The following is a 26,146-nucleotide window of genomic DNA, read 5'->3' on the forward strand; positions in this document are numbered from 1 at the left end:
TAGGCGCCGTTTCCCAGCACTGTTTGTCAAGTGCTTCTTCTTGTTTCGCCCGCTTGCAACACAGCTATTGTCGACGCCATTTTGAAGCGAGCGAGACTGTGTGACTGTGCATATGCCAATACAATTTGTGTGTGTTTTTTTTTAACTCGAGCCAACAGTACACGCGAATGGCAAATAGAAAAGAAGTTGCGCATTAAAATCGGCGCTATACATTTGCAGTTGTAAACAGTGGCAACAATTGCGGGCAAAAAACGCAAACGAACGATATATTTACACAGCCAAGCAGAAATGATGAGCGGCAGCAAATCAGGCGTGGTGCTTAACTGCCGCACATGCACCCGTGCATGTAAACAATATAAATCGCTGCAAGACGAAATTGAGATCGGCCCTGAGGGCAGTACCACGCTTGCCAACATGCTGCACTATTGCTCCAATCTTTCGTTCGAGCCGCAGGATGGCGCTGCAATGCCGCAACACATATGCATGCATTGCCTGCAGTTGCTGGAGCAGGCATTCAATTTCAAGCGCATGGTCATCGATTCCGATGAGCTGCTACGCCTGGGCCTCGAGGAAGTTGATAACAACAATACCAGTCTGAACGCCAACAACCAGGAGTATGTAATGATCGAGCTGCTTAGCGACGAGGCCGAGGCCCAACAGTCTGTGGATAAAACGGGCTCTATTTCGCAAGATGTTGCCGCACTCGTTGAGGCCTACAATGATCAAGAACAAGAGCATGATGAATTTGTCGTCGAAGATGTGAGCGCGGATACTGAGGCAGAGATTGGTGCGGAATTAGAAGCGGACGATGCACTCGAACCGCTTAACGATTTCCAAACGGCTGACATTGAGTATGTGACGATCAAAAGTGAATATGACTCGCAGGTGGAAGACGACGATGACATCGAGGTTATGGACTCGCCGCGTCTCGAAACGGTCAGTGAACAAATGCAAATCCAAATGCTTGATGACCAAATGGTCATCATGTCTGGTGAGGAGCCCATCGATGAGGTAATTGGCGAAGTCGAAGGCGACGATATACTGGACATGGAGCGCGAAGAGCATTTGGTAAGCAACATATAAAAATATTGTCTAAAGTGACCGGTGAAATTGTAGCTAACAAACGGAAATAAATTTTGTTAACTCATAGCTGACTGGCGATAGCGAGGAGGGTGAAGATTTTCTGGACGACTCAATGGACGGCTCTGCCTCGAATCAGGTAGCCGCTGGACCTGGCGGCGAAGTGCTACCACATGTTTGTCATGTCTGCAACAAGGCATTCCGTCAGCAGTGCCGTCTCAATCAACATATGCGCTCCCATGTGGACGAGAAGCTGTACACTTGCGAGATGTGCGGTAAGAAGCTGAAGCACTTGCGCAACTACAAGGAGCACATGCTGACCCACACAAATGCTAAGCCACATCAGTGCTTGGTCTGCGCACGCTTTTATCGCACCACATCCAGTCTGGCTGCCCACATGCGCACCCACGCCGAGGACAAGCCGTTCAAGTGCGATCAGTGCGGGCGCAGCTATGCGGCCTTCGATCATCTGCGTCGTCACAAGCTGACACACACCGGCGAGCGTCCCTATGCGTGTGATTTGTGTGATAAGGCCTACTACGATTCGTCGTCGCTGCGCCAGCACAAGATCAGCCATACGGGCGAAAAGGCATTCACCTGCGAAATATGCGGCGTTGGCCTCTCACAAAAATCCGGCTATAAAAAGCACATGCTTGTCCATTCCGGGGAAAAGCCGCACAAATGTCACATCTGCGGACGTGCCTTTACCTTCACCAGCAACCTGAACGCCCATGTGCGCCTGCACTCCGGTGAGAAGCCATTCAAGTGCGACAAATGCATGAAGGCATTCCCCACCAAAAAGCGCCTAAACAGCCATATGCGTGTCCACAACAAGGAGGCCCCAGTTACTGTAACCAGCAATCCCATCGGCACCAATACTGGCACCATCGGCTCTATGCATGGCCAACGCGTAGCGGTGGTGGCGGCCGGCCGTCGCACAGCCATGAACATGCCAGATGTAATGGATCAGCAGGTTTCCACCTCCAAAGTAGTTGTGGTGCTCTAAATACCGTACTGACTAAGCTTAGTTTTAACTTGTATCACATAAAAATCTACACCTACCTATGTATATAGTTATAGATATACATACGTACATACACAGGCATGTCCATATATCGCTTTTTCATCACAAAGCTTGCGATTCCCTGGTCCAGTAAATGAGCTTTATTGACCCTACGAAGAATCGCAGACTCAAAAGAAATACCCTGACACACGTATACAGATGTTCAAAAATTTCAAGTAATCAGGTTTCAATAGTTTTCTCAATTGAAAAAAAAAATTTTTTTTTATCGTTATGATATATTTATATTCAGCATGCCCGTTTTGGTTATTTTTTTTTATTTTTGTTTTTGAAAATTTGTAATGTAGTTTTTGGATTGTTAAAAGGAAAAAATATATGTGATTTGTTAGCCATTCCTCAGCTAAAAAAAAATTAAAATTTGGTAAAAGTCACAGCTTTAATCCGGGTTGATACTTCACATATATTAAAAAGGCTGTAATTAGTTGTATTTTGACAAGATGTGTATGTATAAAAACTAAAAACCTTAAAAAACCAATAAAAAAATTTTAAAAATTTCAAAATTGCGCCGCATTAAAATCCGATCAGTCAACTCTAATCAACTTTTGCATTATAAGAAAGTATCTACAGTTGTCATAAAGCAAAAATACGTTCCCTAATCCTGGCCATAAACAGAAGCTTTAAAAACAACGAATATATACTAAGTACAAAATTTAGCCCATGTGCTGCTGCTCTAGAAATTGCTTAAAATGATCCTATACACTGTTCATCGCACATCTCCGCATTTGTCAGTGATCTAATTCATAAACTAGAAATATAATAACATAGAAGTTAAATAATAACATAAAATTTAAGATAAAAAAGCGCAAATTGCCAAATATACCTTTAAAATCCAAAATTCTTCAAATAAAAAACGACTCATGATAAAAAATAAAATCAATGGACATAAAAAAAAACTCTATATCCGGTCTCTATAATTATTTAACTTACAATCCAAGACAAGATGGATATGCTGGAGCTGGTATTTACACAGTTGAGAAACATGAATTTCAATTATTTTAATTAAAAAAACACCTTAAGCTTGTCTCAAAGACAACCGAACTAAAACTCAAAGCATGAATAACTTGGGCCCAAATAATTGGATTTATCTAGCCATATTTCGGGTAGAAATAAAAGAACTATATGAAAATATCTACGGCTTGCAATATTTTCAGTAGAACGGGAAATCATAAATTCAAAATTAAATTGTTTCATTAATATTTGTTATACATCGACCAAACTAAGCTTTATAACAAAAACAAATCTCAAGGTAGAAAATCGAACTTTTTCTTTTCGAACTTGCAACCTTGTTATAAAATATGCCAAATGTGATTCCTGTATTGCTCCAGTTATCCGCTTTGGCAAGATAAGAGAGAGGTAATAGCATTGATTGTTTCCATAAGCAATGCCAAACAGATTTTCAATTCAAAATGCCCAATGGCCGTTTTATTTGCAGCGCTCTGATCAGTTCTCTCAAAGATAAGACGGTTGATATTGGGCATGACCTTTGGTTGTATATTTGTGGATTCACGTTTGGGCTGCCTTTGAAGAGCCTTTGCTGGTAGTTGCCTTCAGATTGGTGGGAGTTTTGCGTGTATGGGAGCGCTTGTGCGCAATCAGGTTGCTGGAGTAGCGGAAGTTGCGGCCGCAGGTGTCGCAATTATGCGGCTTCTCGCCCGTATGGGTGAGCATGTGTTTTTTGTAACCAGACTTTTGGGTCAATCCCTTGCCGCAGACATCGCAGGTGAATGGCTTGACGCCGCTATGGCTATACAGGTGGGATCGCAGCGATGATGCCTGCCGGTAGATTTTACCGCAAATTGTACACTTGTTGGGATTGTTGGGATTATGCAGCGTTATATGACCATCATAGGCATTGCGCGTCTTGAACGAATCCCCGCAAATGCTGCACACAAATGGTCTATTATCGCCATGGAGTTGCATGTGATACTTAAACGAATTGCTGGTGCTAAGCTGCTTGCCGCAAATCTACAAAAAATATGGATGGGATTATTATGATATATTGTATAAATGCAGTTACTCACCAGACATTGCAGGGCGGGATTCAGAGATTTACGTCGCTGCGGCGCACGCGGCTTGACGCCATGGTCAGCTTCTATATTGCTCTGTGCCTGCTCGTTTTCATAATCCTCTGGTAAGTCATAGTCCACCTCAAAGACCTCAACATTGGGCTCATCGCTTTCAAAATGCACTTCATTGTCGGGTATTTCCTCAGCCACAGGGTCCACCTGATCCTGCTGATTGGACACAACGCTGTCCGCAGTTGACGCCAGCGATTCCGTTTCCTCCAGCACGTAAACATACTCATCAGAGCCAGCTGATTCGATGATAGCATCTGTTTCGGTATCGACGTCGGCATCAGCCTGCTCGAGTTGTGCTCGCAGATTGGCTGGTGATGGGGAGCGGGAAATGGCGGCTCTTGAAGATATCGCATTGCGTTTTCTAAGCAGATGGTCAGTGCGCAGGGCTGTGCGCTTGAATTCATATACTTGCGTTAGCAAGTCGCCACAGCGCTTGCACATGTGTGTGGGCAGGAACCGCTCCTCCTCGAGCACCTGCAAATTGGCGCAATAGCTGAGCAGCGCTGCTAGCGTCGTCAGCTCGCCGGCGATGATATGTGGCTTATAGAGCGGCAGCGATTGCATCGAGGGAACATTGCAAACGCGACACAAGCGCAGCTCGGCTTCCTCAACCGTTGCCGTGTCCTCACAAATGGACATGTTTCGGCTGTTATTGTTATTGTTTGGCTTTCGTTAGCTTGTTTACACACAATTTTTGTCAGCTCTAGTTGACAGTGCTGCCAGACTGCTTCGATCATAAGTCAGCTGATGATGCCAGTGTGACCGTATGACAGAAGCATATGCAAGAATTTTCGCTGCCATGCCGGTTAAGTCCTAAGGGGGTTTGGCCAGGTCAAAAAAGCAATCAAAAAACAACTGCATTTGAAAGTGACAGAGCGTAGGAATTTGTGCACAGCACTTAAGCAACGGAATCATGAGCATGGCGCCAGTTCCAGTCATACAATTAATACGATTAAACGCACCACGTGCTTCCTTTCACACATTTGCAACCCGATTTCGGCGCACATTTGCATTGGGTAATCAGTCGTTGCCATTGTCGCCGGCGCCTCTGCACTGCCGTCCGCTGTCAACGGGCGCTGCGATTCACACTAACAAAGCACAGGTGGAGTGTGCAGCCTTGTCGAGCAGCAGAAGATGCTACAGCAATGCCAGTAAGTAGTTCCTGCTTTGACCCAGTTGATTACTCAACACTCAAAACACATACACATACACAATTTCCACAGAGGGACCACCGGCTGGCACAGAGACTGCGTCGCCATTGCTCTCAAAACTTTTTCCACAAACTTCGCCCGATGCGGACAGCAATGCCGAGCAAGAACGCAAGAAGCGCGAGGAGGATGAGGCCAAGGAGAATGAGCGCGCTTGGAAGCGCATGAAACTGGGGTTAGCCGCACAACCATTACACCTGGTCAAATTGTTGTTATATTTATTACTTTTATGTTCATTTAGCTTTGCCATTTTTGGTGGAGGCGGCATCGCCACTGTGCTTTGGGGCATCTATAAGTTTGGGCAACCCGAAAGGGATGCGGAGGGTCAGACCATAGAAGATGAGTTTACAAACAAGCCGCTAGTACAACAATATTTGCAGCGCATGTGGAAATCGCTGCACTACTATCAAAAAATGATCCAGGAACCATCACGTGCGAAACTGTTGCCTGATCCGCTCAAACATCCATATGTGCAGCCGCGTTACACGCTTGTCCTAGAAATGAAGGATGTGCTGGTTCATCCAGATTGGACATATCAGACTGGGTGGCGCTTCAAGAAGCGCCCCGGCGTCGATCACTTTTTGCAGGAATGCGCCAAAGACTTTGAAATTGTTGTCTTTACTGCCGAACAGGGCATGACAGTATTTCCCATATTGGATGCCCTGGATCCCAATGGCTACATTATGTACCGCTTGGTCCGCGATGCCACCCATTTCGTTGATGGTCACCACGTCAAAAATCTTGACAATTTAAATCGCGACCTGAGACGCGTAAGTTTCCGCCACAACTGCATTACGAACGTTTTAAGAAACTTATAATCCGAAAAAAAGGAATGAACAATAGTTTCAATTCCAAGATGAAATACCTTTACTCGCCAATTAAGAATATATGTCAATGGGTTAGAAGATCCTTACTTTAGTCGGCTATACACATGGCCAAAAAATGTTGTTACACTTTTGCAGATTTCTTGTATATTTAATTGCATTCTCATTCGATTATATTTGCAGGTAATTGTCATTGACTGGGATAGCAATGCCACAAAAATGCATCCGGACAACACATTTGGCATTGCGCGCTGGCATGGCAACGACAATGATGCACAGCTCCTTGATTTGATTGCCTTTTTGAAGAGTAAGCTAAAAACATGAAATTTAATCTGGTTAATACTTAAAATTGTATGTTTGCATTGCAGTCATTGCGCAAAATGATGTGGATGATGTGCGTGAAGTGTTGCATTATTATCGTCAATTTGAGGATCCCATTAGTCAGTTTAGGGATAATCAGCGCAAGCTTGCCGAGCAAATGCAGGAAGCCGAACGCATCGAACAGGAGAAAACCAAGCCGATGGTGAAGCAATGGTCTCGCAACATTCTGGGCCGCTAACTGCTATACAACCGACGCTGCTGTTGCCGTCGCTCGTCGCACCATGCTAACCCACACAAAAGCCATAGTCGTTATTTACACAGTAGTTGTATCCAGTTATGAACTACTTCTACATACACCCATCCCAATCCCAATCCCTATGTTTTTAGTAAAAGGCATGGCCAAATTAAGAAAGGCATCGACAAAAAAACCACACAGAGTGCTCCCCATACAAAGAAAAATGTGAAAGTTCTTGCGAGTAAGCAAAATGCACGATTTTCTTTTGATACAAAAAAAAATTAAGCTGTTGTTTCATTCATTTTTTTTTTTTTAAATCTTAATCCGCTAGTTCAGTTTTCTTGGCAATGTAATTATCTTAAAATGCTAATAGTAATAAAAAAATATATATAATTCAATCGGGCATAATTTTCTTTTTAGCGATGCTTGGAATTAGGCATATTTCGTTGGATAGAGTCGTAGAGTAAGAAGCTTATAAATTATAATTACTTTAGGCTAATTAGTATGCGTATGATACATATATTATCTTTACCATATTAAACTATCTGATATCCTTTGTGTTTGCGTTCATTTTCATATTTCAAACTTTGCGCGCAATTCAAAACATCTTTGTTAATATGTTGCGAGACACTTATGTTACCCAAGTTGAGATGCATTTCCTCCTATCGATAAATTTGTTCAACGTAATAAATACGTTTAAATTTTTGCGCGTCCTTTGATTGGCGTTATTCGAGTATGCATATATGTATATGCATGTGTAAGTTTACATTTAAATGTGTGCATGAATGTGTGTGGTCGCACTCCTGGAGTTGAGGAGCATGCGCTATGTGTGTTTTCCTTTTGTAAATGTCAAAGTTGAACTCTATATCGCAGGCTACAATAGATAACAGGCCACAGTGACAAGAGCAAACATCAGTATGCGTGTTTGTTTGTTTGTTTGTTGATTTTCCTGTTTCCGCTGAAACGACGCAGCAGCGCCACGAACGTCTCGGTATGCTTGTGTTGATGGGGTTGCCGTTGCTCGGCATATAAGCCCCAATACATATGTGAGTATTTACATAGATGGCAATCTAAATAATTCATTATCTAGTCTGTTTTTTTTTTTTCAAAGACTCATATGCACATTTTTAAGTGGGATGCTTGGCAGCCCAGCACGACCTTTACGTCAGTCAGTTGCCCCGAGCCATCAGCAACCCCCCTTTCAAAATAGACGCCAACGGCAACGAATCGCTTCTGCTCACTCTCACTCTCTCTCTCACTCTATCTCTATCTCTGTGCTACGCTGCACAAGGACGTCGACACCTGAGGTACGTAGCTGCAAACGTAAAAGACATACATATAATAGCGAAATCTAATTTGCAAACCCCTTTCGTAAATTTCCGTTGCCTACGGCTTAGACACAAGTGAGAGCGTTTTGCCTGTGCTTAGACGCTTTATCGCGCGTTTTTGTTACGTTGATCAAATCTAATCGGGCGTTCTGCGAGTCATTAGCCAACACTTCATATCATTTAACTTGACGTACAAAGATTTTAGTGTGTTACCAATTCAATAGCAAAGTCCGATTTAAGCAAGAATGAAAACGACAATATTGAGTACAAAAATATATCGAAAAATAGTAATATACATTTATATTGGAACTAAAATACCTCAGAAAAAGTTGTCTCATATTCGAAATTCACACGATTTCTTTATTTGTTACAATTCGCATCACCTGTTTTTATTCAAATGTTAACGGTACTTAAATGATTGGATCCAAAAAACAAATCGAAACATATATTTCTTTTACCTTACCTTTTTATTTTATTGTAAATGCTCATTGTTTTTTGTAAATTATCGAACGAATTACTTGTTTCAATTGGCAACCGTGGTTACTGGAATGCCCCATACGCTCTCTCTCTCTCTTCTCTATCACAGCGAGTTGGCGCTTCTGCTGCTGCTTTACAGCTGGTTCATTTTCGTTGTCAGTTCAAAAGCGAACGCGGACGTGTGTCGGTCGGTGCAGCCGTCGCTCGCAACGCCTACGCTTTCGTTCTCTGTGTGCGTTTTGTGATTGCAAAAAGCAGCAGCAACAGCAGCAGCAAAAGGCAAGAAAAATTAAAAAAAAATTTTCTTCTCGCGTGTGTGGATGTTTGCTAAGCAGTACGTCAAAAACAGTTTTCATAAAAAGCGCCCAATCAAGGAACAATTTTCTGTTTTCTTTTCGTTGCTGTTGTTGTTTTTCATTTACATTTTTGTTTTTAATCGGGCACAGCTGCTGGCAACACATACTTTGTAAGTGAGTTTACTATAAATGCAACATTCGTATGTTTTTGTTTTGTTTTTCCTGTGCTGTGTTATTGTTGCAAAATTGTTGCAAGAAAATTGATAAATGCGCAAAACCGTAAGGATAACAGTACTGTGTGCAGTGCGTCTGTGTGGCTAGTGGTGGGGGGTGGCGTTCGGTTAGTTGTGAGCGCGTAAACGTAAATGCGTAAGCTCAGACCCTGGACTAGAGCTTTGCTCTCTCCAGCTCCCAAGGTTTCTATCCCAGCAGCAGCAGCAGCAGCAGCAAGAACAACAAGTACCAAGAGACACGCTGCACTCACACACTTGTCATGCGTGTGTATGCATTACACATGCGTATGCATGCATGTGTAAGTGTGATAAGAATTTTCATCTGCAGTTGTGCATTTAAATTTTGAGCCCACCTTTTCCGTTTCCACATCGTGTTTCACGTTCTTTGCGTGTCTCGACGACCCCACACATTGTTGTGCGTGTGATTTGATTGAAGCTCCCAAAACGAGGCGCAGCTAAAATTAAATGGTTTGCGGTTCCCAGTTGTATCATTGAAATGTTCTCTTGTGCTAGTGATTTTTTTTGTTTTGTTTTTTTTTTTGTTTTTTGTTGGTTTTTGTTCTCTGTTGTGGTTGGCTGATTTGAGCCTAGGGCTAAAATATGTATGTATTTTGAGTGCGTGCGCTTGGATTAGCATTATGCTGTTGTTGGCCACTGCTGCTGTATTAATACATAAATTATAAATAAACATAAAGCGCGCCACAGGTGTGCACAGAGAGCGAGTGCTCGACCCCTGCGAACAGCACCCGTATACGTAATTGTATATGCGCGTCTCTGCCTCTGCCGTTGCCTCTGTCTGTTTAGGTGTGTGTGCTAAAAGTTTACCCGCATTTTCTGCTGCTGCTGCTCAACTCGTTAACCCTTGTACCTTGCACTGACTCTGCCACCTGCCGCGCATCTTGCTCGTGTGTTAATTCGGCTGCTCTTTCTCATACACACAAACGAGCGCGCGCTAATACTGCCGAAGACACCGAAATGCAACAGAAAAGCACTACTGATGATCACCAATACAATCACAACTCTCATTGCTTCTTCTTTGCGCTGGCTTACTCACGCACTCCTGCATTGTTGTTTTCGTCTCTCTGTCTTCACTTCGCTTGCTTCCGGGGCTTTCACGTTCAATTATTTCTGCCTGAATGGCCAGAAACAGCGGCAGCGCGTCGTTTATTGTCGTTTGCGCTTTTGGGTTTTTTCATTTTTTTTTCATTTCTTTTTTTTACATTTGTTTGTGTCCAATTACTGTGGCAATTTATTCATCAAGCAGCAAAGCGTACAAACAATAACACACTCAGCCATTAAAAGTGATGGCAAACAAGGAGAGCGCAGCATCAGCCCTGTTTCTCTTTCTGCTATTTCTTCTTATTCGGTCTTGAAACGCATTACGTGCATTTACTATTGTTGTTCTTGTTGCTCGTTTTACCGTTGCTATGCAAGCTTTGTGTCACACACCTTATACAATTTTCAGTTATTTAACTCCTGCACCCCAAACTCCCCGCTGCGACCCAGCCCAACCCCTTGACATGCGCTTGATCGTTATAAAACAAACTGTAGATGACAGACAGGCTATAAACACGACCCGCGCTCATGTTACGTGCAAAGTGCACAGATTTATAAACGGATACATAACTAGTACAAACATATATGTATGTATGTATGTATATATGTCTGCACATATTTATTTACTCATTTTTGTTTTCATTATAACGGGCATAAACATACATACATACATACACGTGCACATAGTACATCTGTACGTTTATTTACTAAAACATACAGCTAAGATAAATCTGCAAAATGGGATTTTTTAATTTTGCTTAGCACCATTTTGTTTATTGTTTTTTACATTTTTCATTTCATTTTTTTTTAACCTAAAAGATAATCTATAGAGATCGATGGCTTGTAATCTTTCATTATTTTTACTCAATTTTTCAGGCAATCATTCAAATTGCTTTTAATCATTTTTTTTCTCTCAAGGTTGAAATTTGGGCGCTTTTCGCAGACTTTTACGATTTTATAGATAAAACCACTTTTATTGTCTTAAAATTTATTGTGCGATAATATCTCGAAACGGGTAATTTATACCAAAAATAGAGTTACTAAAACGCTATCAAAGAATCAGTCCAAAGGAAAAAAAAATACTTTGTTTTTGGTTTTTTCTTTTTCATGGTTTACCCAAGATTTATAATTTGTTGTTTTCCTCGAGAATGTACGACTTCCTTTACCCATTAACAGGGAACACAACTTAAGTAGAATCCTTAGCTTGGAGGTCTGATCCCGATAACATTATATTTTTCCTTTTACCGACTCTTCTTCGCAAACGATACCATAAGTGAGTCTCGAGATCTACCGTGAAATGTGGTGTGTATGTAAATATGTATGTATGTATGTATCTATTTTCTGCCCATATTGTGCTGCTTCTTTCTCTCACACCGTTGTGCCCCATAATTATTGATTACTGCTCTTGTGCCTCTTGTGTGCAGTATTGTTATTTAGTGGGCACATATCCAACACATAATGTGCATGGTGGGCGTGTGTGGGTGCTCAAAGGGCAAAGGGCAATGGGAAATGCAAAGCGGGGCGGGGCAACATTGTCAATCATGAAATGCCATTAATTAAGTTCCAATTGCCAGAGAGACAGCCGCAAAGTGACCATCCGGGCAAGGCTGTGCCCATTAGGCGGATGGGCTCTAGTCACAAGATGTTCAAGTACATGGGTTTTTTTTTTATTTTTGCTTTAATCTGCACAAATACTATGTAAGAAAATAAGAAAATTTGAATACGGCAATACGCACGCCACAGATCAAATACCCGGTGTAGACATACGGCTTACGGCCTTACAGATATGCGAAGGAGAATTCTGAAGCTCGAAATTGTCGAGTTTGGTCGAGATATCCAGAATAACTTCTCGAACGATTCTTCCCACAGAGCTATATGTTATAGTATTCCGATCTTAATAAGATATTGGTCACAGCAAGAACTTAACTCTTAAATAATTATTATATGATATAAGTAGTAGGCCGATCCGGTCGGTTCCGGCTGATCAAGAAGTTATATAATTTATAGAGTAGCGCATTTCGTGACAAAACTTTAATATATTCTGCAAGAGTATGCGAAGGGTTTCTGTTAAGCGGCATCCGGCATAAACAATTTATCACACATTAAAACGATAAGATTAAAATTATATTCGCAGTGGAGCAAGGTTTCCAGGTAGGGCTGCTCTCTAGTAAACGAACACATGATGCCACTCCCATTGCCTAGTTCCGACTTGGCTGGGTATTAAGTGGAGCTTTGGTGCGAGACTTATTTAATTAAAAATCATATTTTAAAACACCTGCCAAAGGTGAGTGGTCAAGAAATTTATTGAAGTTGGCATCCGCACAGTAAATTAAATATATGAAGATACCTGATCAGGAAGTTCTGGCTGTTTCTATGCAAACTTATCTTTTTCTAGATTAAGGCTATCATACACCTGACATAGGAACTATAAGACGAAAACTGAGCTATTGTATATTACAACAACAAAAAAACTTTTGCGTGCAGCTCTCTATATAGATAAATCTATTATAGTAATATCTATTTATAAAAATATCTGCGTTACTTTGAAGATAACTGACTGACCGACTGATAATTAATCAACGTCCAGCCCAAACTTTCCTAGCAAACTTTTTTTTTTTTATATTTACATAATTAGGTGGAATATAGGAAAATATCTCTTGCAAAAACGTTTTTGTTTTGCATTTTATTGGCTTCAAACTCATTTTCAAAGATCTTAACGTAAATTCACTTGAGACGTTTTTCACACGTTTCGAAAATCCACTAATAAATAAAATAATAAAATGATGAAGACATGGAACGCCAAAAAAATTGGTGTAAAGCTGATTTCCAAGGCTAACCTGGAGTAAATATTTGCCAGCTTTTATACTATGAGAAATGTCTTAAGGAGAACCAAAGAGTGTGTCGAAAATGTGGGACACAAATGGGGACTCGAACCGTGGAAAGATCAAGTCAAATTCGGGCTATAAACTTTTTCTAAATTTTTGTGCTAATAATTCACAAATAATTCAAGTGCGGCCTTTGGTTGACATTTCAGCGCAACGAGCAGCCGAACCTGACCTTAAAAATGTATGTAGTACATATATAAAATGGATTAAAACGGGTTAGTTGTCAAGCTTTATACATATGACCTTACGGTGCTAAAGGTTAAGTTCACGTTGTGCCAGTTGCAGTTGCTGTTTCTAGTCGAGCATTTATTTGACTGATATCTCAGGTATTTTAATTGTCTAGATCGTAAAAGCTGAAAGCTGAAAGCTGTTCCATAAATCGCAATCATTGTTTACGCTTTTATCTTTTAGGCGCTTGTCTGCGAATCTGTTAAAAAAGCTCTATTTCATTTGTATAGTTAAACATTTGGCTAAACATGTGAATAAGCGAGACGATCAGCACGTCATGTAATCGGATCGATTACATTAGAAAAACCATATAAACGAGGCTTCTCTCTCTCTCCCTCTCCCACTTTCTCTCGCTCTCTCGTTATACCCTGTGCCCATTGAATATTGCAAGTGCATGTAACAGGCAGAAGGAGCTGTGTGATACACTGTAAAGTGTGTTTATTCTTGGTCAACATCAATAGAAAAGTTTATGTTGCTTTGTCCGCCTTTGTGTCTGACCGTCTGTTGAAAGTTTATATCAAATAATTGATCTCCTGACGTTTCCAAGATATAAATATCGATTAGAAAATTAGATTTTGTTTTAAACCTATCTCTTCGGTTTTAAGAGCTGACCACAAAGTTGAGTTTACCCCCAAATTGGAAAATAAAGAGATTGATTGGTTGATTAGTTTGATTATACTAGACCTTCAAATGTTCTAAAGATCGGACTACTAAACACCCAAGTTATTTAAGGTTGAACTCTCCTTAGGTTGGAACTCAGCTGGTTTTCGTGTGGTTCTTCGGAGGGAAAGTGAAAAGAAAGTTATTATGTTTGCTTCCGCATCTCTGCAATGGGTGCAGGGTAGCTGCTAGTCGGACCCTCGCGGCCCTCGTTCTCTTTGCTTATCGCGTAGGTCAAGCGGTGACAAGAAAAGAAACAAAATAGCTCTGTGAAAGCGGGGGATGGTCTATTCTCTGTTCTTTGTTTCGGGGCAGTTGTCGGTAGTCAACAATAAATCCAATTAGCAAAGCGGTTCAAGGTAACAGCAAAAAATATGCACGATAAACCAAATTCACTGCAAGTGTTCTCGTGATACCCTGTACTCATTAAAAATGCGGAACGAATGGTTCCGTTCGTCTCAATTTTGAATGTCTCGATCTGAAAGGCCTGAGACCTGGCTTGAGATTCCAATCTTGGAAATTCGATTGGAGTATATTTGTATAAATCGATATATACTTTCGATATACATTTATCGGTTTATTTCGATTAATTTTTCATTTGAGAATATTTAGGGATTAGTATTATTTAAGAATAAAACGAATGTCAGCTATGGCAACTCCAAACTGGATGTAGGATATCTTCCAGTCGTTCAATTTGGACAACTTCTTTTTGTGGTCGTTGCTGTGCTGGTTGCCTATTAAGAAATGCGAGCTGAGTCGACCTTATCGGACATTTTCATTCTCATTTTCATGCTTGTTCGTTGCCGCTAGTTGTTTAATTGACAGCTCGAGTGCCCCGCCTGACAGTCGGAATGTCAGTCTTGCTGCCGTCTCCCTGGGCGAACCAATAAACGAGATGGTAATTCACATTTTAAAGCTCGCTCCATGAGGCGCTCATATTGCGGCACACTACATGGAAGCCATAGCAACTAACTAAGGGAACGCTCCCGGCCACACACCACCCACCACCCACCACCCACCAGCAACCCCCGACCTCAAGCTCAAGCAGCCCCAGGCCACAACTTAATCCAACCTTGCCACATTTGCAGGTCATAGACGCCACCAACGCCTCCGCCATGCGCAGCACAAGCAGCAGCGGCAATAACAACAGCCAAACCAACAGCAGCAGCAGCAGCAACAGCAACAACAACAACAACAACAAAAACTGTAACAACAACCGATGATTGCCTGAGGCACAAGAATTCTATCAGAAAAAGAGAGACAACCAGTTAGAGCGAGTGGGCGAGAGACCGAGCACAATTGAAGGCAAACATAAAAACCCGCCGTACTACAACCAAAGACGCTGACCAAAATTATATAAAAATAACCAAAAATGTTGATCAAGGAGTACCGCATACCACTGCCTCTCACCGTCGAGGAGTACCGGATCGCCCAGCTGTATATGATAGCGGTAAGTTCCCCATAGAGCTAACTAACTAGACTAAGTTCGCGGAGGTTCCTGTCCAGAAACATTATAGCTTGAAATTTAAAGAAATTCGAGTAACATTTCGATTGCCCATGCTCTGCCTTTCAAGAGAGTCAACCATTCCGGAGTTAATTAGATATCCCACGGAATTTTATTCGAATTACCAAAAGGCATTCATTTCTATAACCTCTAGTTAATGGACCTGTACTTAATGACTTATAAAACTAGGTTAATCTATTCGGACTAAACTCTCGCTAGTCCCTGACCTTATATCCTGTGTCGGGCCACATCCGTCTGCTTGTCTATCTCCATTCTCCATCTCGGAAACATGCTAAATAAAGCACATATTTTACCTATGGAAAGGAACTGTTCCTTCCCTAAACGCCATGCCTCATATCAGCTATACGCTAAGTTTTGGACTAACTTTTTAATTATTTACTTGCTACCCACAGAAAAAGAGCCGCGAGGAAAGCCATGGTGAAGGCAGCGGTGTCGAGATCATTATCAATGAGCCCTATAAAGATGGTCCCGGCGGCGATGGGCAGTACACGAAAAAGATCTATCACGTGGGCAGCCATTTGCCAGGCTGGATAAAAAGTAAGTGAGAACATTCAAAAGGATAACTAAAACCAACTCCCAATACATAACAGGTTTATTCCTATAATTCCATTAAAAGTTGGTTAGATATATATATATATATATATGCATATATATTCTCGAACCGATTGGATCTTGCTTTGCGTGTTTATCTATCTAACCGTGTACCAGAAATTTTGCAAATATCGATAAGTATCGATTCTTAGATTGTGTTTTTCAGTGTAACTCAAAGCTTTTAAATGATATAAATATCAAATTTGTTGGGTAGATTTTCATGTAATTTACACAGATTAAGAATATTTCACTTTGCTATTTGCCTTCCTTCTTTAACTCCTAAAAAAAAAAAAACTTTATTCAAGTATATGCACACATTTGTTTAACTTATTCAAGATCTGCAAATTTGTGAAAGATCAGACTCATCAAACATAAGAGTTATTAAAGAATAAAAGATCTATATATTTCTGTCTGGGTACAGGGTATCTGCTAGTCAAGCACTAGCGACTATCAGCTCTTCAAATACAGGTTTTCTTTGTTATTAATCAAATGCAATTAACTTTTGTTTTTTAGGTCTGTTGCCAAAGAGCGCACTGACCGTTGAGGAGGAGGCATGGAATGCGTATCCGTATACGCGAACACGCTACACCTGTCCCTTTGTGGAGAAGTTCTCGCTGGACATTGAGACCTATTACCATCCGGACAATGGCTTTCAGGATAATGTGTTTCAGCTATCGGGCAGCGATCTGCGCAATCGCGTTGTGGGTAAGTCAAAGGCATAGTAAAAAAAAAATAAAACTGAGACGAATAAATTGATATCTTAATTTTGCAACAGATGTGATTGACATTGTCAAGGATCAGCTGTGGGGCGGCGACTATGTAAAGGAGGAGGATCCCAAGCATTTTGTATCGGATAAGACGGGACGCGGCCCGTTGGCCGATGATTGGCTGGAGGAGTATTGGCGCGAGGTGAAGGGCAAGAAGCAGCCAACGGCACGCAACATGTCCCTGATGACCGCCTACAAGATCTGTCGCGTCGAATTCCGCTATTGGGGCATGCAAACCAAGCTGGAGAAGTTCATACACGATGTGGCGCTGCGCAAGACAATGCTGCGAGCCCATCGCCAGGCCTGGGCGTGGCAAGATGAGTGGCACGGCCTAACCATTGAGGATATACGCGAGCTGGAGCGCCAAACCCAGCTGGCCCTGGCCAAGAAAATGGGCAGCGGCGAGGAGTGCAGTGATGGTAAGCAATCGTCCAGATCAGTCTCAATTCACATAATGACCCATGTTCCTCCACACGAGCAGACAGCACCTCGGAGCCATATGTGAGCAGCGCAACAACGGCCCCATCTTTGGGCACCAGTGAGCGCAAGAAATCTGCACCGGCTGTGCCGCCCATTGTCACACAGCAACCACCGAGCGCCGAGGCCAGCTCCGACGAGGAGGAGGATGACGATGATGATGAGGACGAGAATGACGGAGTCGGCACTAACGTGGAGCTGGGCGCTGCTCAAAGCAGCAGCAATCAGCGCTCACGTTCCCAGAGCATTCAGTTGGCCAACAAGGCCAAATTTGGCTCAAAAGGTGCCCTACATTCGCCAGTGGGATCTGCACACAGCTTTGATTTGCAGGTGAGAAACGCTACGGATCTTGCTGTTGCTGCTCCTGCTGTGGTGGCTTCCATCCATTGTGCTGTGCTGTATCAATGTTGTTGTCTCTCTCTCTCTCTCTTGTACTCTGCCATTGTCCTGTGTTGCTTCACGTCGAGCAAAGGAACTGCTAATCATTGCAATTTAACATGATGTTAAATAACATTGCTCTGCTCCATCCAAATGCTAATACTAGAGTGTGTGTCAAATTGTCGTGGGCAACATATTTGACTGCCGACATTTGTTGAGAAACATTTCATTTGCATATAAACATTGTTGCTTGCTGCTGCTTGTGCAACATTTGGCAAGCTGGCAACGCCGCAATTCACAATTTCTGCTAGTCGAACTGTCTGCTTAATAAATAATTCACAGAACCATTTAAATAACTGGCGATCAACTTTAACAGGCACATGAAAAACTGTGTTTCTTATTGTCGATGGCCAGGCATTCATTCATCCAAGGCTTACAACAATATATGGGCTGGAAGTTGTACAGAAACTAAGTACAATGTCTTACTCAGCATTAATCCTGAGAATCGTAAACATTAAAACAACACACAAGATATTTGCGAATCAAGCTTCAATGTTCAAGTATTTGTTGATCAAATTAACAAATTCGGTTATTTGGCTTTTGTGGCTCTTTCTTAAACTGGTAAAAGTCGGAGAAAATGTAATTTAGTTATTTTTATTTATTTTGTTAATTTAATGTATATTTTTGTTATGTACATATTATGTGTGCGAATTGAATTTCGATCATATTTAAATTGTTTTGCTTTTGTGTTCTGTCCTTTGAGCTGTGTTCTTACAAAAAAAAAAAAAAAATAATCTTTGATTTGCTCTTGTCACACAAATTCAAATCCAACAACTACCACAAAAAAAAACACTCCAACATCGATCAGATTCCGTTCCATGAGCTGCCCAAAAAATCGCATGCAAAGCCAGCACCACGCAGACATGTAAGTTTTAATTTCAGTTGCAGCTCCAGCTTCCATTTAGGATCCCCAAGTAGACCAACATATATCGATTGATAGCAGCCCAATAATATACAATTAACGTATGCATACTAATGAGGTTTGTTTGTGCTTGCATACAGGTGGCCAACTGGCGAATGGAGCGTCTTGAGGTTGACTCCAAATCCAACTCAGACGAGGAGTTCTTCGATTGCGTAGGTGAGTGCGCTGTGGCATTTTTTTAATATGGATGCCTAACTAATTGATGCTTCTCTTGTTGCAGACACAAACGAGACGAACTCGTTGGCAAAATGGAGCTCACTCGAGCTTCTTGGGGAAGGCGATGATAGCCCGCCGCCACATGGCGGTTGTTCCAGCGGCAGTGCTGGTGGTGTTGGCGGCATCGCTGGACGCCATAAACAAGATGACAGCATATTCAATCAGGACTTTTTAATGCGCGTCGCTTCGGAGCGCGGCAACAAGCGACAATTACGCTCCTCGGCCAGTATCGATCGCAGTCACGATTCATCACCGCCGGGCTCACCGAGCACGCCTTCTTGCCCCACCACTATATTGATGATGGTGGTCCACGCTGGCAGTGTGCTGGATGCAGCCAGCGAGCTAACCGCCAAAAAGTCGGATGTGACAACATTTCGAGGTTCATTTGAGGCTGTTATGCGTCAGCATTATCCCAGCCTCTTGACGCATATGACCATTAAAATGGTGCCGTGCCCCTCGATATGTACCGACGCACTTGGCATACTGTCCAGCCTCAGCCCGTATTCGTTCGATGCGTCGCCCTCGGCGGCGGATATACCAAATATAGCGGATGTGCCCATTGGGGCCATACCGCTACTGGCCGTGGCCTCTCCAGAATTCCAGGAGACAGTCAACAAGACTGTGGCCGCTGCCAACATTGTCTATCACGAGTTCCTCAAGTCGGAAGAGGGTCATGGCTTCTCCGGCCAAATCGTTATGTTGGGCGACTCAATGGGCTCCCTGCTGGCCTATGAGGCATTGTGTCGTTCCAATGGCAGCCAGTCAAATGCCTCCAATCAGACAGCAGGTCACGGCTCGGTTAGCGCTGGCGGCGGCGGCGATTGCAGCCGCATGTTCCACTTGGATGATGATGAGCGTTTCATTGATTCCGATTTGGATGCGAAACGCTTGCTGGTGGCGCCATCGCCACGACGTCGTCGCTCCAGCTCCTCAAGCGATTCACGTGCCACCAAATTGGACTTTGAAGTCAGCGATTTCTTTATGTTCGGCTCCCCACTGTCTGTTGTGCTTGCCGCACGAAAACTTCATGATGCCAAAGCGGCGCTGGGTCGTCCCAATTGCCATCAGGTGTATAATCTGTTCCATCCAACCGATCCAATTGCCTCACGCCTCGAGCCGCTCTTAAGTGCACGCTTCTCCATACTGTCGCCAGTAAATGTGCCACGCTATGCCAAATATCCGTTGGGCAACGGACAGCCGCTGCATTTATGTAAGTTACGTTTCAGATGCAGAGATTGACATGCATTACAGTAGCACATGATTAAATCGATCCCATTCTCTCTCTCTTTCTGTCGCCCTCTCACTCTTTGTGATGCAGTGGAGGTAATACAATCGCATCCGCAGCATTTTAATGATGGCAACAATCTGCTGTCCGGCAGGCGCCTATCGGATGCATCCATGCAGAGCACCATTTCGGGTCTCATCGAGAATGTTTCGCTTAGTACTATACACTCCCGTAAGTGCATTTGAATCGATTACACACGGCTTTATTAATGATTGCAAACACAAAATTTCGCATTGCAGTTCAGAACAAATGGTGGGGCACAAAGCGCTTGGATTATGCGCTTTATTGCCCAGAGGGATTAAGCAATTTTCCGGCACACGCACTGCCGCATTTATTCCATGCCAGCTATTGGGAGAGTCCCGATGTGATTGCCTTCATATTGCGTCAGATTGGCAAATTTGAGGGCATACCGTTTGTGGGCTCTAACGATGACAAGGACAACACCACATCATTTCATCCGGGGCAGCCGCGCGAGAAGTGGATCAAGAAGCGTACATCCGTCAAGCTAAAGAATGTGGCGGCCAATCATCGGGCCAACGATGTCATTGTGCAGGAGGGGCGCGAACAGCGTTTAAATGCGCGGTTTATGTATGGACCGCTCGATATGATAACGCTGCACGGCGAGAAGGTGGACGTGCACATTATGAAGGATCCACCGGCTGGCGAATGGACATTCCTAACTACCGAAGTGACCGACAAAAATGGACGCATCTCGTACACCATTCCCGACCATCTGTCTCTCGGCTATGGCATCTATCCGGTCAAGATGGTGGTGCGCGGCGATCACACATCCGTTGATTGCTATATGGCGGTGGTTCCCCCGCTAACCGAGTGCGTTGTATTCAGTATTGACGGCTCCTTTACGGCATCCATGTCGGTGACTGGACGTGATCCAAAGGTGCGTGCCGGTGCCGTCGATGTCTGTCGCCATTGGCAAGAGTTGGGCTATTTGCTTATCTATATCACCGGACGGCCGGATATGCAACAACAGCGTGTTGTCTCCTGGCTCAGCCAGCACAATTTTCCCCATGGCCTAATTTCATTCGCCGATGGACTCTCCACCGATCCGCTTGGCCACAAGACCGCCTATCTCAATAATCTCGTGCAAAATCATGGAATCTCAATTACCGCCGCTTACGGCAGCAGCAAGGATATTAGCGTCTACACCAATGTGGGCATGCGACCCGAGCAGATCTTCATTGTTGGCAAGGTACAGCTTCAAATCCTCAATGAACGAGCATATTTCTTTTTTAATTTTGCGTAAATTTTAACAAACATATCCATATACATATATTTGTACTTGACCATATTGTCCTCAGTCTCAGATAAATTTATATTCTTTTGTAGTTTGTTCTCTTGTACCATAGCCAGATCATATTTCTGTAATTATAACTTTTGATAACTTTTGCATATATATTTATTTGTTTTCAGGTGGGCAAGAAATTGCAATCGAATGCAACTGTGCTCAGCGAGGGATATGCCGCCCATTTGGCTGGTCTACAGGTAGTCGGTGGCTCCCGCCCGGCCAAGGGTAATGCCCGTATGGTTATACCACGTGGCTGCTTCAATCTGCCTGGACAATCGGCAAATCCGCGACGCAGAAGGTAGGTCGGCCCAAAGAGGAAGCACATTTGTGGCTAACAGGCTCCCAGGCTCCCAGGCTCGAGGCGGCATGCGGCAGCTGTGGTGGAGTCTTCTGTCTTGTCTGTGTAAATTGTATATATGTATGTGTATGTGTTAGTGTTAATTGGCAAATATTTGTATAATGTGTATTGTATTCTAAGTATTTGGTGTTTTGTGCCTATTTATTTATTTATTTATTTTAATTTCTCGTTAACTTTTTGTTTATGCTTTGTGTTTTTAATTGTTGGTTTGATTTGTATTGTGTTCGAGAGCTGCTGACACGGCGCATGCACAGAGTTCCGTGTCTGAAAGTTTGTCCTACGTTAACAGCCATTGGCTATTATTGTAATTGAGCTAAAAACCCACTCTCTCTCTCTGGAGCCACCTAATCATGCATCATGTCTCCTTCCAAATACCCCACAAACCACCAAATCCAACCCATCCAAAATATGGCCAACGATCAGCAATGCGTTTGAGGCCCAACCTTCCACGCCCAACAGCAACAGCCTAGCCCAACTGAACGAGGGCATTGTGTATGAGCATGAGCATGCCGGCAAGGATGATGTCCCGGTCTCCCAGTCCCCTCGCAGTCCCGTCTGAGTCAGCAAAACACATTTACCTGGCCCTGGCCTGGCCCTGGCCTCCGTGTACATCCGCCCCACCACAAGCAGCAGACACAAAACTTTGCCTAGTCCACAAAAAATCAATATATTAATAATAATTTGTTATTATTTTCTTGGATTTAGCTTTAAGTTATCGGAAACTATTGAAATGCCGTATTATTAATATGCTAAGTTATAGTTTTATTTTGTTATATATAATTATATATACACATGTATATTTATTAGTGCTTTTTTTTATATTGTATATCATGTATTATTTGGATTGATATTATTGTTATTGTATATAACGAGAACCAAACAAAAACAAAAACAACAGGAGAAAAAATCTCGCCAAAAAGCAACCAGCACACATACAAGTATGCATACATACATACACATTTGTATATGTGTACATATACCAGCGATAAACATATACATACATATGCAATAAAAAGCTTCAACTATTTATTTATTTAGAGTAACATAAATACAAATATATTTACATTTATATATATATATATATATATATGTATATGTATACTTCCTAGACGTACATACATATGATTTATAACGTTACGATTTCGTATTGTATCTTTTCTTTGTTTGTTTCTTGATTTTGATAAACAACGCTTAAACCGCTTACTGCAACACGTCACGCCCCCCCCCCCCCCCTCGCTCTGTGTTGATGCGAACCGCACGCACTCACACACACAAACACACCTACACCTACACTGATACACACTGGCACATAAATCATCAAATCAAATATATGTAAATGTATATCGAAACAGGCTGCATGAACAACCAACAAATGAAGTTTAAAACGTTTGCCAACACTTTAGTTGTTTAGTTAAAACAGTTGCAAAAGAGTTCAGAGTTGAATAATTTCTTTAGTTGAGTTGGTTTGTTTGATATGCTTTTCATGCAGTTTAGCTGAGCATTTTAAATTAATTCTGTGTTGTGCAATATACAAATTACAAAATAATAATAATTATATATATAAGAAATTATATATATATATATTAAATTGGAAAAGCGCTATCAACTGAAACCTTACACTCAACTTTACCTCTGTGTCTTTTTTCCAAAAAAAAAAACTAAACTTTATTCTAATATGAAACATTTTGACATCAAATCAACACACCAAACACACACACACGCACACACGCACACACACACACACATGCTACAAACCCAACACCTTGACATCGTATTGAATGTGCAGCAACGAGACGGGCCTTTCATCACCGATACGCAGCGGCTATCTAAAGCGCAAGACCTATCTGAGCCATCACTAGGTCACAGCAGGAGGGAGTTAAGCCAAGAGAGAGCGAGACACACAGAGAGAGAGAGAGAGAGAGAGAGACAGAGAGAAAGAAAGAGCGCGCGTGCGTTATACTAAGGAGTATTGTGTTTTAGTTTATATATGAACGATCGATAAGAAACGCAACCAGCAGCTCCCACAAATACAAGCCACATGCAACTTGCAATCAACTATATAGATATATACATACATATATCTCTACTTGTACGCATCCTATATAAATGTGTAAACCTACCTAACAAGTGCTTCTCGAACGTGTTTAGATGACATGCAACAATACCCAATTACCATCTTAGTTATATACTATTGGATCAGCATTAGTTGCAGTTTAACAACAACAACAACAACAACAACAAAACATCTCAGCATCGATGCCACCATAAACTACATCTGTGTATAAAACATAAAACACTTATATTATGCGCAATATATAGCAAATTATATGGTGTATATACAAAATACAATATTAAAAAAAAAAAAAAAAACAAAAGCCTAAAAAAAAAACTCAATTGTACATCATATAACAAAAGTCAAATGTGTCACGCGGTGAGTAGACGAGATCAATTGCAGTTAGTTGCAATTACTGTTATATGTATAAACTATATTATCTACCAAGAAATATCTATCTACATATATTAAGCATTTGATAGAAAGCTATAGCTTAAAGAATTTATGTTTCAGTGAAACGAAATTATGCGGAAAACTTTTAAAAAATTTCAAATCCGAATGTAAAATGTTAAAAAGTCAATTATTATTTTTTAGGAAACAGCTTAGAAGAGTCTAAAAAAAAAATGCTTAAAAACAACATCTGAATAGATACTTTTCCAAAATAAACTCTAGTTTAAAAAAACCTCGTTTTTTTTTTTAGTTTAAATAAGTTTAATTAAAACCTATTTTTAATCTATTTCTCAGGTACCTGGAAAGAAAGACTGTTTCCTCCTGTTGTTTGATGGTTTTTCAAACCACTTAAAGAAAATCACGAATCACACAAAAACAAAAACAAAAATTGAATTGACAAAATTTTGAAAAGCAGTCGACGTACTTTTAAGTATGGGTACTGCAAGCTTATGTGCTATATATTGTATAACAAAAAAATAACTACAAAAAAAAGAAGAAAAACTCTATATATTTACTCTATGAAACCGTTTAACATATGCAAGCGAACAAAGTTCAATAATGTGGTATAACTGAAGGACAAAGAACAACTGGGAGATAAGTACAACTTGGAGATAAGATAAACGAGTATTATTAAAGATCTCTATATAAACTACTTAATGTCGCTGGGTTCATTGTCGGCGTTGCAAAATCAAATCGCAAATTCAATGCATTTCTTTAACCAAACAAAATAATATTTCTGAAAATAATAATATAAAGAATATAAAGACAAAAAAAAACTTAAACCAGCTGCATCCGAAAACGTATTTAAACCCCGAAAAAAATCAACTTATTCAAAAGGAAAAAGATTCTATTTATGTGTGTGTATGTGCGTGTAAAGTTAAAAACTTGTTCCAAATGCAAAAGAAAACAATCCGATTCTATTTGTAATCCCTAAGGAAACACGTAAGAATTCTCTATAATTGTGATAGTTTTTCGCTACTGCAGATACCAAAAAAAAAAAAAAAAAAAAACAAATTTCTAAAATCTATTCAAAATTATTGTATTGTTGAAATACGTTTAATGTGCAACATCAAAAAGTATATATATATAAAGAACCACACTTGTACTACACTTAAAAAAATTGAATTTTCCCAAACTTAAACAAATATCAACAAAATTAAAAAATTTTTTAATTTCAAACAAATTTTCTTGTCATAAAAATTATGTGTTCATTTTGGATAGTTTTGTTAAACGAGAAAATGTCATTTTTTTTTTTAAATTTGAAGAACACATTTTCTTTGAGTGTACATTAAAAAGAATATCATAAAAATGTTAAAAACGTAAAATCAACAGCAAAATATTTGTAATCAAATTTATGAATGCAACATATATATGTACTTAAATATATGTATGTGTATAATTATGCTGTTTATTTTGTTCAAGTTCAGTAGCATTTAGTGTTATTCTCGTAACCCATGAATATGTATATAGCTAATGCGTATATGTGAATTATCTACCCATAAGCCGGATTTAACATTGCAACATTACAAAAAAGAAATAATCAAAAAAGAGCGCTCATTTGTGATAAACAATAATTGAGTACATAGTATATATATGTATATATGCATATATACACAATTTTGACAGAATCTCCAATCCTAAACTCAATGCGACCTGATGAAGCAAGGGCATCTATGTATGTGTAATATTACATATTTATACATTGTCCACACATGAAAAACTAACAAATAGATATTTGAAAACACAGCCAACACAAACGGTACAAAAT

The 26,146-nt window shown here is 41.1% G+C and overlaps 4 protein-coding genes across 12 annotated transcripts; 3 read left to right on the top strand and 1 right to left on the bottom strand.

Annotated features, from left to right (window-relative positions):
* The first annotated feature begins 127 nt into the window (after nucleotides 1-127).
* On the top strand, nucleotides 128-3,034 carry dwg (deformed wings). The gene is made up of 2 exons (XM_064681190.1): nucleotides 128-1,068; nucleotides 1,151-3,034. The coding sequence occupies exons 1-2, from the start codon at nucleotides 289-291 to the stop codon at nucleotides 2,084-2,086; spliced, it is 1,716 nt and encodes a 571-aa protein (XP_064537260.1). The 5' UTR covers nucleotides 128-288; the 3' UTR covers nucleotides 2,087-3,034.
* A 489-nt stretch (nucleotides 3,035-3,523) lies between these two features.
* LOC135427617 (zinc finger protein 155) lies at nucleotides 3,524-4,960 on the bottom strand. The gene is made up of 2 exons (XM_064681192.1): nucleotides 4,183-4,960; nucleotides 3,524-4,126 (listed from the first exon to the last, which is right to left on the bottom strand). Exons 1-2 carry the CDS (start codon nucleotides 4,876-4,878, stop codon nucleotides 3,665-3,667), a joined length of 1,158 nt encoding a protein of 385 aa, XP_064537262.1. The 5' UTR covers nucleotides 4,879-4,960; the 3' UTR covers nucleotides 3,524-3,664.
* A 68-nt stretch (nucleotides 4,961-5,028) lies between these two features.
* On the top strand, nucleotides 5,029-7,383 carry ttm50 (tiny tim 50). Its single transcript, XM_064681191.1, has 5 exons — nucleotides 5,029-5,390; nucleotides 5,463-5,622; nucleotides 5,689-6,217; nucleotides 6,455-6,578; nucleotides 6,640-7,383. Exons 1-5 carry the CDS (start codon nucleotides 5,153-5,155, stop codon nucleotides 6,828-6,830), a joined length of 1,242 nt encoding a protein of 413 aa, XP_064537261.1. The 5' UTR covers nucleotides 5,029-5,152; the 3' UTR covers nucleotides 6,831-7,383.
* Nucleotides 7,384-8,803: 1,420 nt separating this feature from the next.
* Nucleotides 8,804-24,790, top strand: rdgB (retinal degeneration B). Of its 9 annotated transcripts, none has more exons than XM_064680713.1 (13): nucleotides 8,804-9,098; nucleotides 15,079-15,440; nucleotides 15,908-16,052; nucleotides 16,620-16,811; nucleotides 16,882-17,292; nucleotides 17,355-17,680; nucleotides 18,597-18,653; nucleotides 18,791-18,866; nucleotides 18,931-20,136; nucleotides 20,245-20,382; nucleotides 20,451-21,421; nucleotides 21,643-21,815; nucleotides 24,673-24,790. In XM_064680713.1, the coding sequence occupies exons 2-13, from the start codon at nucleotides 15,363-15,365 to the stop codon at nucleotides 24,728-24,730; spliced, it is 3,831 nt and encodes a 1,276-aa protein (XP_064536783.1). In that variant the 5' UTR covers nucleotides 8,804-9,098; nucleotides 15,079-15,362; the 3' UTR covers nucleotides 24,731-24,790. The 9 variants fall into 9 exon arrangements, with proteins under 9 accessions (XP_064536783.1, XP_064536785.1, XP_064536782.1 ...); XM_064680715.1 differs by lacking the exon at nucleotides 24,673-24,790 and adding an exon at nucleotides 24,024-24,042; XM_064680712.1 differs by lacking the exon at nucleotides 24,673-24,790 and adding an exon at nucleotides 23,662-24,009.
* The last annotated feature ends 1,356 nt before the right edge of the window (nucleotides 24,791-26,146 follow it).

Source organism: Drosophila montana, unplaced genomic scaffold (assembly GCF_035044405.1).
Source record: "Drosophila montana isolate Dmon_TW-CO22-7 unplaced genomic scaffold, ASM3504440v1 contig_2178_1, whole genome shotgun sequence".
NCBI classification, from domain to species: domain Eukaryota; kingdom Metazoa; phylum Arthropoda; class Insecta; order Diptera; family Drosophilidae; genus Drosophila; species Drosophila montana.

Bases quoted from the DNA above. Each gene is read 5' to 3' on its own strand.
- dwg (XM_064681190.1), top strand. From the start codon at position 289: ATGATGAGCGGCAGCAAATCAGGCGTGGTGCTTAACTGCCGCACATGC. The intron at 1,069-1,150 runs GTAAGCAACATA...GTTAACTCATAG, and splicing joins TGGAGCGCGAAGAGCATTTG to CTGACTGGCGATAGCGAGGA.
- LOC135427617 (XM_064681192.1), bottom strand. From the start codon at position 4,878: ATGTCCATTTGTGAGGACACGGCAACGGTTGAGGAAGCCGAGCTGCGC. The intron at 4,127-4,182 runs GTGAGTAACTGC...TATTTTTTGTAG, and splicing joins ATCCCGCCCTGCAATGTCTG to ATTTGCGGCAAGCAGCTTAG.
- ttm50 (XM_064681191.1), top strand. From the start codon at position 5,153: ATGAGCATGGCGCCAGTTCCAGTCATACAATTAATACGATTAAACGCA. The intron at 5,623-5,688 runs GTTAGCCGCACA...ATGTTCATTTAG, and splicing joins TGGAAGCGCATGAAACTGGG to CTTTGCCATTTTTGGTGGAG. The intron at 6,579-6,639 runs GTAAGCTAAAAA...TTTGCATTGCAG, and splicing joins TTTGATTGCCTTTTTGAAGA to TCATTGCGCAAAATGATGTG.
- rdgB (XM_064680709.1), top strand. From the start codon at position 15,363: ATGTTGATCAAGGAGTACCGCATACCACTGCCTCTCACCGTCGAGGAG. The intron at 15,441-15,907 runs GTAAGTTCCCCA...TGCTACCCACAG, and splicing joins CCCAGCTGTATATGATAGCG to AAAAAGAGCCGCGAGGAAAG. The intron at 17,681-18,596 runs GTGAGAAACGCT...AACATCGATCAG, and splicing joins CACACAGCTTTGATTTGCAG to ATTCCGTTCCATGAGCTGCC.